The 16,543-nt window shown below is 40.4% G+C and overlaps 1 protein-coding gene across 3 annotated transcripts in view; it reads right to left on the reverse strand.

The window, feature by feature from the left end:
- LOC140199625 (RNA-binding motif, single-stranded-interacting protein 1-like) overlaps positions 1-16,543 on the reverse strand; it is a 215,447-nt gene that overhangs the window by 14,179 nt on the left and 184,725 nt on the right. For 2 of the 3 annotated variants that reach the window (XM_072262017.1, XM_072262019.1), the window contains exons 7-13: positions 10,196-10,311; positions 8,549-8,592; positions 8,298-8,391; positions 7,425-7,475; positions 2,888-2,998; positions 1,834-1,914; positions 1,284-1,371 (exon numbers count right to left, since the gene is read on the reverse strand). In XM_072262017.1, the coding sequence (XP_072118118.1) occupies positions 1,291-1,371; positions 1,834-1,914; positions 2,888-2,998; positions 7,425-7,475; positions 8,298-8,391; positions 8,549-8,592; positions 10,196-10,311 (578 nt within the window). In that variant the 3' untranslated portion in view covers positions 1,284-1,290. The remainder of the gene's footprint in view (positions 1-1,283; positions 1,372-1,833; positions 1,915-2,887; positions 2,999-7,424; positions 7,476-8,297; positions 8,392-8,548; positions 8,593-10,195; positions 10,312-16,543) is intronic. The other variant, XM_072262018.1, reaches the window with a different exon arrangement.

A 16,543-nucleotide genomic window follows, 5' to 3' on the forward strand; every position in this document is an offset into this window, starting at 1 on the left:
TACTACCCTTGAGGTCCTGCTTCTCAGCTTCCTTCTTAACTCCCTGTATTCCTTTTTCAGGACCTCATCCCTTTTTCTACCTATGTCGTTGGTACCAATATGTACCACAACTTCTGGCTGCTCACCCTCTCACCTCAGGATATTCAGAAATGTGGACCCTGGCACCTGGGAGGCAAACTACCATCCACGTTTCTTCTTCACGTCCACAGAATCGCCTATCTGTCCCCCTGACTATATAGTTACGAGACTATAATGTCACGTGATTTCTGACAATTTTGCTCCTGATGCACCTATTATTAGAATAGGATCTACTTATTGTGTTTGTGAATGCGCACATAAAGAAGACACAAGTTTTGAACTTTATCAATGACACTCAGGCCTCAAGGGGAAAAAAATAAGCAAAAGGGAAAAACCTTTATCCTGATTATTTAAATGCAAATATCAGCCAGGGAAAAGATTATAAGAGCTTGAAGAGATTTGTACAACATTGGTTAGGCTGCAGCGGTAATACAGTGAGCAAGTCTAGAGTCCACATTATAGGATGGATGTGATTGCACTGGAGAGGGTGGAGAGGAGATTCACCAGGGTGCTGCTGGGAATGGGGCATTTCACTTATGAGAGACTGGATAAGATAAGTTTGATTTTTTTTGGTCTGGAGGAGATTGAAAGTGATTTTAATAGGCTAAATTATCAGGAGCATACACCAGGAAGATATTAGGAAACTTTTCCAGATAATATTGATGTTAAAAACTCGAGGACTTCGCTTAAGATGAGGGGGAAGGGGTATAGCGTGAACCTGAAGTAGAATTGTTTTGCACAAAGGGTGGCTACAATCAGGACGACACTAATTAATAGGTGATGGAAGTGCGTTCAGTCGTTACATTTAATAAACATCTAGAAGAGCACTTAAAATGGCATTCAAGGACAGGCCAAGTATTGGTGACGGCTGAGTAATGTTACTGGTTCAGCCTGCCGAATCTATTTGTCAATGATTTAGAGTACACAAATTCAGAGCGACAACTTTGTAAATGTGTGAAAACAAAATTCTGCTTTATTGGGCTGTTACCTTTACTAAATCATTCTAGAAAATAGAGATATTTTGAAGTGACTTTTATTTTGAAATGATAATTTTGAAATAAATTCTATTTATAATGATCTTGCCTTTAAATTGTGCTGTGGTTTAATAGATAGGTGGTTGCTGCCATTCTTATCAATTTGACCCAAGAGAATCATTCATGTATGGGGAAAAAAACATATTAACACATGCTATAATTGATGGCTACCTGAGGATTACTTGCTTTGCTGATAAGAGTAGGGAGAGTGTTCAGATGATGAATCCACACTAACTTGCTGCTGCTGACAACTGGGTTCCTGTAGCAACAAAAGAAATTCAATGATTAATGCTGAAATCAAAAGCAGCAAACTATTGTGAACTCAAATGTTCTCATGGTCACCTGCAGCTTCTCACAAATAAATATCTATAGGGAGAAGTAATTGATTGCCAATAACTCATGAACTTCATTTCACAGGCATAATCATTTTATTGCATGAGCAGTTATGGCAGAAAGACAAGGCATTCTATAAATCATACTTCTTAAATGTCCCTTTTCCATGCATATTGAATACTTCTGACATCATCATCGGTTAAGCCACAACATACAGTAAGAATACTTTATTAAGCATATGCAATGTAAACATAATTAAAGTAATTATGTACATATTTCCACAGAAGAACTTTTATTATTTCCTTTGTAAAATTTCACTTTGTGCAGTTGAAAGTAAACAACATATCAGGTTATAGTTGATGGCTATACGATGTGTACATATACTCACCTCAATCGGAACAGTAGCTGTTGGCATGTGTGTGTACTGGGGAATATACGTTCCTTGAATAGCTGCAGCAGTAGGCATGTACTTAAACAAAAACAAAATATCTATACTGTATTAACAGTCTCCGGTGTCCATCATCTTACTGATTCTATTGCCTTGGCCAGAGAATTATACCAATAGTTGTACTTGTATGTCAGACACTAGCTTTCACTTTATTACGATACGTAAAACAGACAGGGATGCTAAAATAACTTAACACATAAAAATCTCAATATTTGAAAACAGGAAACTTTATTTTGCTTGTAAAAACAATCTAAGGTCACAGCTCCTAAAATATCTTCACATTTAAAAATAGATACTGTATACTGGCTTTGTACATTAAAATATTCAATACAACCATAACCCAGAGGCAGTAGATGGTCCATCAGAAAGATCTTGAAAAGCATAACTATACCAAGTATGAAAGTGAAAAAGGACTTAGATTTCAAGTTAAAGAAGGTAATGACTGTATTAGGATTAGAAATAAAATGAAGAGGACATTTATACCAAAAATGGAGTAACAATAACTGACTTACAGTACAGCATTTACAATGGAGACAATAGAATTAGATGAAGGAACTTATCTGTGAGAGGAATTATCCTTGTAAATATTAGATGTTATAAATTCATCTCAAACATCAGCAGAGCATTTTGTACATTACCTAATTTTTCTCTGTACTGAAAAGAATATTTCGGGAATGAAAAAGGTGTCAACTTTCCATGCCTTGTGTTACCTATCTGCCAAGACAAACCTGCTGCCTTAGAATATGAGAGTGAAAGTGCAAGAGATATGAAATAATTGTCAGAGCTTCTAAAGATGTGAAAAAGAGAAATGGAAAGGTAGGTGTTGGTACTTGTAAGGTCTTGCCGGGTTTACTCATGTTTTGCTTTTTCTCTGTTAATTTCTTAATCTTTTGGCAACCTTACAAGTCTCTTCCTTTCATCCAATACTGTCCTTAGTTTATAAGGTAAACTTCCATCAAGGATATTAATGACACTGCTCTGGAACACCACATACCGTTCCTGTGTTATTTATTGAAAGGTGACTCATTTGCTGTGTGAGTGGGCCCATCATTGATGTAGGCTGCATTGGCATAGGATGATCGATGGATGGAGACATCACTGCTCCCTAAATGAAAGGAGAAATCTATTTATTGAGGCATAAGGGTTTTCATAAATATAAAAGTATGATAGAAGTGACCAAACAAATACTCAATGTATTCTCAAATACTCATGCGCTGTATTCTTCTGTTCACTAGCAGAGTTAATGCTCTGATGAAAGTTCAACTTGAGCACTGAGATGTCAGTGGAAAGTCTGTGCAAATAGTTCATTTTTGGGCCTTGTAATGAGGTATTAAATTTTTATTTGTTCTGTCATCGGTGACTGCCACCTGGAATTGAATACACATAACCAAAAAAACTTATGTGTCAACAAGGACACCATCTAGTGATGGCAGTAAATCTAAGACCATAAGATATAGGAGCAGACTAGGCCACTTAGCCCACTGAGCCTGATCCGCCATTTCATCATGGCTGATCCATTTTCCCTCTCAGCCCCAATCTCCTGCCTTCTCCCCGTATCCCTTCATGCCCTGAACAATCAAGAATCTATCAACCTCTGCCTTAAATATGCCGACGATTTGGCCTCCACAGCTGCTGTGGCAAAAAATTCCACATTCACCACTTTCTGGCTAAAGAAATTCCTCTTCATCTCTGTTCAAAATGGACATCCCTCTATTCTGAGGCTGTGTCCTCTGGTCTTAGACTCCCCCACCATAGAAAACATTCTTTCCACTTCCATTCTATCAAGGCCTTTCGACATTCCATAGGTTTCAATGAGATCGACTCACTATTACTTAAACAAAGATCAGAAATGAAAGGTTTCAGCTGCAAATGAAACAAGTAGGTGGTGAACATTCCTTTTACTTCTTTCAAGCACAGATATTTAATGCACAAACTGAATCAAAATTGGTGGATACGAAAGAGTCATAAAAGTATCATGCACTACCAGAGTAGTTAACATCCACTCCACTTGATAAAAAAAACTAAATCAACCTATCAAAGACGGTATTCTGCATTATTATTAACTCATTCAAGGGACGTGGAGTTTGAAGGCTGAGGCAGAATTACTAGTTGCCCTTCAGAAGGTGGTGGTGAGCTGCCTTGTTGGAATCCTTGGGTGTGGGGTACCTAACATGTTGTTAGAGACAGTGTTCCAGGTTTGTGACCAAGCAACAGTGAAGGAATAGCTATACATTTCCAAGTCATGAAGTATCGCTTGGAGGGCAGCTTCCAGGTGGAATTATTCCTATGGGTTTGTTGTTTCTCTTCTTGTCCTTCAAGCTCAGGGGTTCCCAACCTTTTTTATGCTATGGACCAATACCATTAAGTAAGGGGTCCATAGATCACAGGCTGGGAATAACTGTGACTAGCTGCAAAAGGTTTTGGGTTTGAAAGGTGCTGTTGAAATAGTCTTTTATATAAGTCTGATTCATTAAGAATTCCTATATTAAACAATATTGGAATTCTTTATTAATCAGTCCATCGAGCTATCAATGTTGAAAGCTCTTTTAATCAATTAATCAAGCTTTTGTATGTTGAAGGGCCTTGATAGAATGGAAGTGGAGAGGATGTTTCCTGTGGTGGGGAAGTCTAAAACCAGAGGACACAGCCTCAGAATACAGGAATGTCCATTTAGAACAGAGATGAGGAGGAATTTCTTTAGCCAGAGAGTGGGGAATTTGTGGAATGCATTGCCACAGGTGGCTGTGGAGGCCAAATCACTGGATATATTTAAGGCAGAGGTTGACTGATTCCTAATTAGTCAGGGCATGAAGGGATACGGGGAGAAGGCAGGCAATGAGGGCTGAGATGGAAATGGATCCCTCTCATGTTGAAATAGCAGAGCAGACTCGATGGGCCAAATGGCCTAATTCTGCTCCTATATCTTATGGTTTTATAGTCTCTTGGTCAATTAAGCTTTCTGCACCATAATTTGAATTAGAGTGTGCAGATTTAATAGACAGCATCTTCCATGATGAAGGTGGAAGGAGACGTTTATATCACAAGGTCAACTCTACACTGCATAAACAACCTTTAAGTTCTCAGCTTTCAGTTACTAACAATAATGAGATCGCACTGATGACAAGCCAGTGGCTGTGAAGAGAAACAGCATGGAACAGGCCCTTCCAACCCTTCAAGCTGTGCCACCCAAACCTCCCCCCCCCCCCGATTTAATATTGGCCTACTCATAGAACAATTTACAACAACAATTAACCTATAAGTCTTTGGACTGTGAGAGAAAACCAGAGCACCGGGAGGAAACCCATGCAGTCATGGACAGAACGTACAAACTCCTTACAGGCAGTGGCAGGAATTGAACTCAGGTCACTGGTACTGTGAAGTGTTGTGCTAACCACTATGCTACATTGGCACCCCTGTGCTACCACATTATAGTGTGGAGTACAAAATGAGCTGGAGCAGAAATACCAGTGAATATAATCTCCCTCTCCACCCCTCAGCAAAATGCTTGACACTACTTTTAAGAGTTGCACGCAGTTCATATCTGGTCTTTCAGCTTGATGCTGCCATTGGTCGATACTAGCTCAGCCTCTTAATTTCAAGAGTCACAGACCATCATTAAAATGGTATGGGAAACCAAGTGTTCTTCCTCTATTTTAGTTACTGTTAATGATTTAATCAGTTTAAAACATATTCAAATTACTTTATCTTAAACTTCTAAATGAATAATTTTGATGTATTTCCATTTTTTAAATGTAAATGACATAGGAGCAGAATGAGGCCATTCAGCCCATTGAGCCTGCTCCACCATTCCATCATGGCTGATCCCAGATCCCACTCAACACCAAACACCCACCTTCACGCCATATCCTTTGATGCCCTGACCAATCAGGAAACTATCAATTTTTGCTTTAAATATACACAGACAGTACAGGCCTCCACAGATGTCTGTGGCAGACCATTCACAGATTCACTGCTCTCTGGCTAAAAACACCCCTCATTACCTTTGTTGTAAAGAGTTGCCCCTCAATTTTGAGGCTCTGCTCTCTAGTCCTGGACACCCCCACCATAGAAAACATCCTCCCTACATCCAACTTACTAGTCCTTTCAATATTTGGTAGATCCTGATGAGATCCCCTCACAATTTTCTAAATTCCAGTGAGTACAGGCCCAAAACTGCCAAACGCTCCTCATATGTTAACCCCTTCATTCCTAGAATCATCCTCGTGAACCTCCTCTGGACTCATCAAAGACATTGGGAGACCATGCAGAAAAGGCCTCTTTAAAAGCCTGTGGCTGGGGCCTTAGTTTGCACACTGCTCAAAGTCTGTGATGTTTGTCTGTCATGCCCGATGATGACGCGAAACATGTGCGGGAGAGATTTTAAGGTGGATAAACTCTTGTACTGGGGCAGCTCCACTCCCTTGACCTCAGAAACCTGGAACCAGTGCTACGACAAGCGTCACAAACTGGGGTCTTCCTTGATTTCAGCGGATGACCATGACATCTTCTGTGCCTTGTCTTTCTTTTTAAATCTTTTTATTAATTTTCCAAAGTTATAAACAACATAACAATGTTGATACAGAGAGATTGGAATAATCTTATTGTTAGTAAGCATATACAGAAAAGATTTCAGATAATACAGGTATAATAGACTTCCAAACTCATGATGTAATATTTCATAGAGAAAAAAGAAATAAAAAGAAGAAAAAATACAAAGAAAAACCCCAAAAAGAAACCAAAAAAAACTAAATACTAAACCCAAAAAAGCAAACAAAACAAGGCTAGACCATTATCTTAAATCGAACACGTTCAATCATGTCGTCCACTCCGCTCCTCTATTCATATATTTTAAGTTAATAAGAAGGATTCGGAAAGGTCTAATCACATCTTCTGTGCCTTGTCACGCCCTTCGCTCTGCATGGAGCGTGGCAGAGCCACCATCCTGGCCGTTGGATCTCACTGTAGAGCCACAAGCAAGAGCAGAGCGTCTGGTGGGGACCAAAGGTGAGTGAGCCGCCCTTTGATGGACATGACATACCCATACAACGTCCAGTCACTATTCATAGGATGCCTCAATGTACAGTCATGTGGCTTGAAGGATGCCAATCAGTTGTATAAAGTCAAGTGGAATTGTAGCAATCTCATGGGAGGTAGATGGGAAGTACAGGTTGTCTTGCACCATTTGGCCCAATGTATATTTTATTTAAAAGAGCTTGTGACAGCAAACATGAATTGCACTCATCAGTTGTACAAAGTCACCACAATACGATCCCATCGATCAATGGGAAGGTGGAGTTCTCCAACCATAAGCAAGGGCCAAGAATTCCACTTAGATATTGCCCACATGAAGAAGCCTCTCCCCTTCCCATCAGGGCAGACCGGCAAAGTAGAATGGTAACACTCCTGTAGATGTTTAGAAATTGTTTCTACACGGAACTTGTTCATGAACAAGAACATTAGAAATGATATATCGGTCTAATTAGAATATTCTTCATTGTAAGATAAAAATGAAACTCTGAGACCAAACTTACAGCATGCTGCATTAGATAAGGTTGGTGAGGCATCCATGATGCATTCTGCACCTGCAATGAAATGTGGAGAGATCGAATTACATTATGGCAAAAGGCAAACACAGTATTCAGTCCTTGATAGAATTGTCGTATGGTATGAGAATACATCATTAATGGGGATAAAAACAAAGCACATGCCTGACTGGGATTTGGGGAGCAAATTGCATTACTTTTATTGCAATCTGTATTCACGCTACAGACATCATCTCCTGATCTGCATGGCTCACAGCATATTAGAATATCAATGAACCTTTTAAAAAAATAAAATACAAGTCTAAAGTAGCCCCTCAAAGACTCGGTGAGCTATATTGGCTGGAGTCAGGGATGTATACTTTGCTTCTTGGTAGGGTCACCCATGCCAAACAGGTCAAAGGGTAGAGGTCAGACTAAGAGTGGTCCATCGGTTCTCCAGGTTCCGGGGTTCTGTTCAGGGCTAACCACCCTGACTGGTCAAAACAAAATTGTTACAGAAACAGCAATGAAGAATCCTTCTACATCTGAGTGTGATGGTATTCCTGAGTCTCCACCCAGGACTTGTGTGACTGACAGTAGTGAAAACTGAGAGGAAGCTACTGACACAATGAAGGAAGCCACGAACACCATCAGACATGGAGGGACTTCATCACTGCCTTAAATGGACAGTAGGTAAGTTGCCCCTCAAATAAAACTATTTGCATTTATATTTCTTATCTGAAGTGGCTGAAGGAAAACAACACAAAGATATCTAATTAAAGTTCAAGCAGATTTTAATCTTTCCAACCCTTACTGACGTCACACACATTCATAATCACAGTTTGTTTAAAAAAAAAATGATTTGTAAGTCTGAAAACCAACCTGATATGTTGAAACAGGAGATGCAATATATGGTGCAAGAGATGTCTGTGCAATCATTCTGTTTGCTGCAATACTATATGGTGCAGAATAAAATCTGAAAAGAGACAGACTGCCAAGATCAGCTGTACCAGGCAACATGGAGCAAAACACAAACGAATAATAGAACTTGTGGAAAACAAATTGTATACCCATCAAAAACTTATTAATATATTGTTTGAAAGGAGAAACAGAAAAGCGATTTTGATACTTACCCGTTTTGCATGGCAGCAGGATCATACGCAAGAGTCATGCCCGCCTGAAAAATTTAATTGGTCTCACCTTAAATAATATTTTCAATATGCCTGTAATAATCTGATATGACAAAAGTTAGCTGTTTCTAGTGCTTTAAGGCAACTATTGTCAATTTCGTTATTGCATTCAAACACTAAACAAAGCAACACACACAAAATGCTGGAGGAACTCAGCAAGTCAAGCAGCATTTATGGAAATGTATAGACAGTCGATGTTTCAGGCCAAGACCCTTCTTCAGGACTGGAAAGGAAAGGGAAAGACGCCTAAATGAAGAAGTGGGGGAGGGGAAGGAGGCTAGCTAGAAGGTGATAGGTGAAGCCAGGTGGGTGGAAAAGGTCAAGGGGGGAAGAGGAAGGAATCTGATAGGAAAGGAGAGTAGACCTTAGGAGAAAGGGACGGGCAGTGGGGTGGACCCGGTGGGGGGTGGGGTGCTAGATAAGTGAGAAGAGGGAAGAGGTCTGAGTGGGGAATAGAAGAAGAGGGGAGGGGGATGGCAATTTATTTTACCAGATGGAGAAATGGTGTGAGGTTGGAGGCTACCCAGACAGAACATACGATGTTGCTCCTCCACCCTAAGGGCGGCTTCATTTTGGCACAAGAGGCGACATATCAGAATGGGAATTGGAACTAAAGTGAATTAGTTAGTAACTAAGTTAGTTAGTAAACAAATTAGTTAAGCAGCTTAGTCTACAGTTATAAAATGATTATTCCTATAAATTGGATAAAAATAATTCTTGTACATTATTTCAATTCATCTGATTCATGTCAGTACATTTTTCTGTTGTGGATAAGAAAAACACTGCTCCATTACTTAGCTACTGACTTTAAAAGTAGAAACTGTTGACTATTATCTTTAAGTTGATAGGCTTGTGAAGCAATTAAAAATGTTAAAGTTCAAAGTACATTTATTATTAAAGCATGTATACCATGCACAACATTGAGGTTCATTTTATTGCAGGCAGCCAGAAAACAAAGCAGAACAATAAAATTCACAAAAAAAAACCCACACCATAGAGACAGTCAAGCATCCAATGTGCAAGAAAGAAGAAATTGTGCAGACAGTAAAAAAATGTAAACAAATACTACACAGAACATGAACAGCAGAGTCCCGGAAAGTGAGTCCATAGCCACAGCCATGGAGCCAGTTCAGGGCAGCAGCCGGCCCAGGAACCCACTGGCTGCAGGCCACAGGTGCAGTGCCAGTTCAAGGCTGAGGCAAGTAAGTGTGAGCTGAACACCAGTTCATCCTTTGACCTCGGTCTCAACACTATCATGTTTCTAATCTAATGGCACTTAAATCGGCTGTATATCGGTTAAATTTTCCCTCTCAGTTCTGATGAATGGTTTTAGATCTGAAATGATAATTGTTTCTCTTTCCACAGGTACTGTCTGATTTGCTAAGTTTATCCAGCATGTTCTATTTTTATTGGCAATGTCAGTGTTGATTGAAACATGACTCCAGAAAGTATCTTTCCTAAGTGGTCAGTTTTATTTTTTAACTGATATCTTCTGTGAGTTATATACACACATGTAACAATCTCTAATTTATGAATCTCGATGACAACATTAATTTCACAAGCTTATTTCAAGTTCATGGAAGGACTTACAAGTCTCACCTCTCCCTCTCGGTGCCACGCTCGGCCATTCTGCACGTACTTGTTTTGATTTTGCCGCTTTTTCTGACCACCATCTGCAAACTTGCATAGTAATGGTTCTATGGGAGCTGTGAAATAAAAAATCCACTTTAGGAAATTATTTATATATGTGTACATGATACATTTTAAAAATAGCACAGGAGCACTGCAGTACATCCTGATTGCATTTCTTATGTCATATTTCAAATGTGACACCGAATGGTTGGGTGTTTTAGTTCCCGAGATGGCATGCAAACTGCTCAACTTCACGATACACAAATCTCACTTGGTTATTAATGTACAAGGACTATTTTCAGCTTGACTCCAGGCTGCCAAGTGCTCAATTCTAGTGAGCTGATTAGAATAAAGGCGGCAAATGCAATGATCCCCTCAAAAGAAGGGTTTAAAAGTAGTAAATATATTTCCGTTCCCTACCTCAGAAAAGATTTTGCAAGTTGATTGACAACAAATTAATCAAAATACCAGCACAGGAAAATGTGAAAGTTCCAAATATGACAAACTAAATTGGCACAATGCTAAAAAATGTAAGATTGTATTGTTATTATAGAATAATAATATTTTTCCTTCCACTGCAAATTCGAAACAATTTCAAAACAATTGAAACTATTTTGATCTTCGGCCTGGAGGGAACCGAACATAATTCTCCATCACCTTGACAGCCACTTACAATGCACTCTGCGTCTGCATTTTTGACTGCGGTGGGTACAAAAGAGGAATGGAGGCATCCGCAGATTGCTTCTGACTGTGGTGTTAGAAAGGGATATTTCAGCCTGAACACCCTAAGTAAAACTGACCTCTAATCCGAACCCAGCCACCCCGTCTCCTCCTCCCACTTTTAGCAGCTTACCTCCTTCGTGTGCTCACTGCTCTTTCTCCCAGTTATGTTTTATTGTACTACACCCACACTTGCAAAACAAACGGTTCTTGTAGGATCCCAAGATCAGGACAAAGTCCTTCAGCATTTGTTCTACCACACCATGTCAAGTTCTGTAACATCTATTTACTCAACACTTGCATCGATTCAAACAAAGGCACTCTTGGTGATTTTATGTAGGAAAGAGAGCTGCCAGTGAACAAGGATTTGTCATGGTTTAATTGCCACCACAAAGACAGGCCATATTGGAAAGTCTGACTGGACAGAAGCCCTGCCTCGTCTGGTAATGATTAAGAAAGGCAGATTATGTCAGTAAGTCCTGAAGAAGAGTCTCAACCCAAAACATCGACTGTTTACTCTTTTCCATTGATGCTGCCTGACCTGCTGAGTTCCTCCAGCATTGGGAGTGTGATGCTTTGGATTTCCAGCATCTGCAGACTTCCTTGTGTTTGTGCCAATAATCCTTTCTTTACATATTTATAACAGCGTAGGGGACAGTCACTAGAAACAAATGAGTCCATGCTGGCTCCAAGAAAAGTACGGAAACATAGTGAGAAGGAACATGAGACCAGGGAACATTTTCCTTCCCCCTATTTCCCTGTATTGCCGCAAGTTTTTTCTTTTGCAGATTACCCACAGGAAAGGATAATTAATTTACTATAACCATTTGAACTTCCCGCTTACCTCTGGGATGGGGAAGGAATCTAAAACACCTGGGACGTATCACGGTCATGGAGAAAACATGCAAGTCCTCAGAGCAATCACTGGGGGTCAGGATGAACCCAGGTCCTAGCAGGTGATTGGTAGTAAAAAGTCAAAGATTCAAAGTACACTTGTTATCAAAATATGTACACAGAACACAACTCTGAGATTCGTCCTTCTGCGGGCAGCCACGGAACAAAGAAACACCATAGAAGCTGTTCAGAAAAACATCAAACACCCAACGTGCGAAGAAAGAACAAACTGCGCAAACTGCAAAAAGCAAGCGACAACACATAGAATATCAAACATCAAACCAGGTGTTCAGTTTGGTTCAGTTCAGCGCCGCACCGCTAGCCCTCTGTAGACCGCAGAGCAAACCATTCTTCGCTGAAGCGCCCCAGACAGCCCTGATCAAGCCGCACAAAACCAGCTGCTTAAAAAATAACGGGTGCCCACTTTCAGGGCTGCGGTGCTGATAACTCATTGACATACTAGCCGAACAAAGCTGGGGCTAGTACTGATCCTTGTGGTAACCCATTCTTCTGTTTTTCCCTAAATGTTTGTGCTTGTGCACACAAGCATCCTGAACAACAAGTTGTAAAGAGAAGGATGCTTGATATTTTGGCCAACAAGCCCTTGTGTCACACCTTATCACACGCTGCGTTAAGAGAATGGGGTGGAGCAGGATGACGGTGGTTGCTGGAGGATAGGTAGAAACAGATAAGGAGATGGAGCCAGCTGAGGTTGGAAGGGTGGAGGTAAAGATAAAGGCTGGAATGTGATAAATGAAGATACAAGTGCTGGATTGTGATAAATGAAGATACAAGTGCTGCAGATACATTCTGATAAGACTAGTTTTTCTTCTTTTTTAAATTAAGTGCTATCGTGAACAATAGCAAGATCAGAAATGCTGATCAAGTCAACTAGTTCCCAAAGGGAACTCTGATAGGCCAATCAGATGGTTCACTGCTGCTCTTTATCTCCATCTGTCCATTCTCCCCCTCCTTATTTGTTTTTACCTTTCACCCAGCAGGCACTGTCTCCCAACTTTATTCCTCTACGTCTTCCACCTGGATCCATTTGCTTATCACCCCTCACCTGGTGCTGCCCCTCACCTGCCAGCCTCTGCCTCGTCACTCCATCACACATCTTTATTGTGGCAAGCTCCCTTCTACACTCACAGTCTTTCTCAGGACTTAGACCCGAAATAACAAATGGAATGCATTGTGAAAAAATGTAAGGCTATTCATTTTGGCAGGAAAATGTTTGGACATGTTTCTAAATGGTGAGAGGCTGAAGGATGTTGATTCTCAGAGGGGGCAAGGACACCCTGTGCAACAGTCACTGAAATTTAGTATGCAAGTTCATTCGTCAGGTACTGTGTCGTATGACGTGGGTGATCATGGTCTTTCAGTGACCATAACTGATCTTGGCAATATTTTTCTACAGAAGTGGCTTGCCATTGGCTTTTTCTGTGCAGTGTCTTCACAAGACCGGTGACCCAGCCATTATGAATACTCTTCAGAGATTGTCTGCCTGGCGTCCGCGGTCGGACAACCAGCTGCTCAATCGACTATCCACCACCTGCTCCCATGGCTTCACATGACCATGATCAGTGGGGGGGGGGGATGTGGTGGGGGGTGCTAAGCAGGTGCTACACCTTGCCCAAGGGTGACCTGCTGGCTCGCGGAGGGAGGAAGTGCCTCACACCTCCTTTGGTAGAGACATATCTCCACCCTGCCACCCTAGCATGCAAGTGCAGGAAGCAATTAGAAGAGGAAATAATATGTTCTTTATTGCAAGTGAATCTAAAAGAATAAAGATATCTTACTGCCATTGTATAGAGCTCTGATAACACCATGCATCTGGTTTTCAAAATCCTAACCCAACCTCAGGAAAGAAGCAGCAAATAGGTGCAAAAAAAAGCTTCAAAATCCTAATCACACAGGTTGAGAGTTCTCCCCCAAGATAGGGAGAGAAATTAGGCAGACACGGCCTATATTCTTTCACATTGAGAACAATGAAAAGTAACTTCAAAATATATCCAAATGTTTTTACGGGGTTTGATAGAGTAAATGTAGGATTGATGTTTCCTTTGGCTGTTGTCTCGGAAGAGTCACAAACTCGGAGTTAGGGGTCAGCCATTCAGCAGCAAGACACAAAGACATTTCTTCTCCTAGAGGGTAGTGATCTTTCAGAATTGTATTCCCAAGAGGTGTGTGGAGGCACAGTCACTGAGTTTATTCAAAACATAAATTGTAAGATTTTTAGATATAAAGGGATGTTTAGGAAGTACAAGGATTATAAACCCAGCACATTCAGCATTTAAGTGAAAGACCAAAAAGGTTCAAATGGCTTTCATCTGCTTCTTTTAATCATTTTATGAATTTAAAAAAATACTAGTAAGGCTGTAAGTTAGACTGAGTGCTTATTTTTTTAAAGTCAACTATTTCCTCCAGTGTGCCAGCACAATCTTAGGGGTGCCTGAGGTACTTGAAGACCAAGACCCAAAGCTTGAGCAGCAATCATTTATGTCCCACTTTATACACTAGAGATGTGGACACATTATAAGAACACTTCAAATCACCAGTGATACACTACCAATGCTATTTTGCAAAACCATCCAAGGTTATCAAGTGTCATTTGCTTTTTCCAAACAACATTTTCAGCATTAAAATTTTGATCATGTTCAACCAGCTTATGGGAAGGTTGTATCATCAGACAACAGACTCCTGAGACAAGCTATTTTCTCTGAGCTCTGTCATACTGAGCGGTTTCAGGAGCACAGATAATTAAGAAGTCCTTAAAGCCTCCTTGGCAAAATGTAACACTGACTTATTGGAAATCCAGATCCTAGAATATAAAAGGCCATCTTTATGTTCTCTCCACCCTCCTGGATTATTTTATAGGGTGCATATCAAAGTTGTACAGTATGCAAATATTTTAAAAATTAGTAGCCAGAGTTAGAAAAAAAAGAGGAAAGCCATTACTGTGGAGAGAGAGAGAGAGAATCAGAATTAGAACCAGGTTTAATATCATTGGCATAATCTCATGAAATTTGTTAACTTTGTGGCAACAGTACCATTCAATACATGATAATAGAAGAAAAAAATGTGAATTACAGTAAGCATATATATTAAATAGTTAAATTAATTAAGTAATGCAAAAATAGAAATAAAAAAAAGTAGTGAGGTAGTGTTCATGGGTTCGATGTCCATTCAGAAATTGGATGGCAGAGGGGAAGAAGCTGTTCCTGAATCGTTGAGTGTGTGCCTTTAGGTCTCTGTACCTCCTTCCTGATGGTAGCAATGAGATCAGGGCACATCCTGGGTGCCTTTCTCCTTAAACACCACATTTCAAATGCCTCCAGTCGTCGTTGCACTTCCTTGCATAAGGTCCACGATTCAACTCCATACAACAGACTGCTCCAGACGTAGCATTTCCAAATTCTACAACACAGCCCGAAGTCCAACCTCTTGCCACACAGCACGTCACTCAGGCTCCAGAACATTGATCTTGCAATCTCAATTCTTCGTCTAATTTCTGTATTACATTTCCCATCCTCTATGACCATCCGTCCCAAGTACACAAACTTCTTGACTTGCTCTATGCCTACGCCGTTAATTTTGATACTGATTTTGGGGACTTCTTTCTTCCATGATACTACCATTATCTTCGTCTTTGTAGCATTTATTTTCATTCCAAATCGTTCACCTTCAGCATTTATCTATCTATTATTCTGAGTAACTCATCCTCAGTCTCGGCTAACAACACTGAATCATCTGCATACCTCAAGTTGTTCACCGTCACTCCACCAATTTGGGCACCAGCTTCATCGTTCAACACCCTGAAGATTACCTCTGAGTAAATGTTAAATAATAAAGGGGAGATAATGCAGCCTTGGCGAACCCCTTTTTGGATCTCAACTTCTGGTGAATTCCCACCACTAGTTCTTATTGCTGCCTTCTGATGCCAGTAGAGACTCGCAATCAGTCGAACATCCTTCCCATCCAGCCCCAATGAGTTCAGGCAATTGACCAGCTGTTCATGATTGACTTGGTCAAAAGCTTTCTCGTAATCCAGGAAGTACATGTAAGCGTCTTCTTTTTTCTAGACCTTGTTCCACAATCATTCACAAATTGAAAATCCCTTCACGGGTACCCTTACCTGGTATAAATCTGCTCTGGCACTCATTAATTTCATTAAGAACTGTCCATTTTATTCTACTTAGAAGTATCAATAACAAGATCTTGGAGGCATGACTTATAAGACTTATAGTTCTGAAGTCTGAGCATTTCGTGCTCTTACTTTTCTTTGGGATCATGACAAACTCTGACACCACAAAATCTGTTGGCCACTTTCCTGTTGAGTAGATTGTATTGCAAAGCCTCGTGATCTCCTCAACCCCCGAGTCACCATTACATTTCGGCTGTAGTAACATCTACACCACAAGCTTTACCAGTTTTTAACTTTCCAATGGCTGCTTTTACTTCCGCTACCAAAATTTCCGGACCTTCCGTGTTCTTCTCACTCACTTTATCATTTTGAGCATCGTAGTACAATTCCCTAATGTATTCCATCCATCTACTTTCCACCTTGTCATTCTCAAAGAGTATGTTCCCGTCCTTGTCTTGAATGATGCCAGTCCTTGATTGTTTCTTGTTCCTGTTGGTCATCCCTGCAAACTCCCTGTGCATATCCCTTGAATGATGCAACATGTCCAT

The sequence above is a fragment of the Mobula birostris genome, chromosome 6 (genome assembly GCF_030028105.1).
Source record: "Mobula birostris isolate sMobBir1 chromosome 6, sMobBir1.hap1, whole genome shotgun sequence".
NCBI lineage: Eukaryota > Metazoa > Chordata > Chondrichthyes > Myliobatiformes > Myliobatidae > Mobula > Mobula birostris.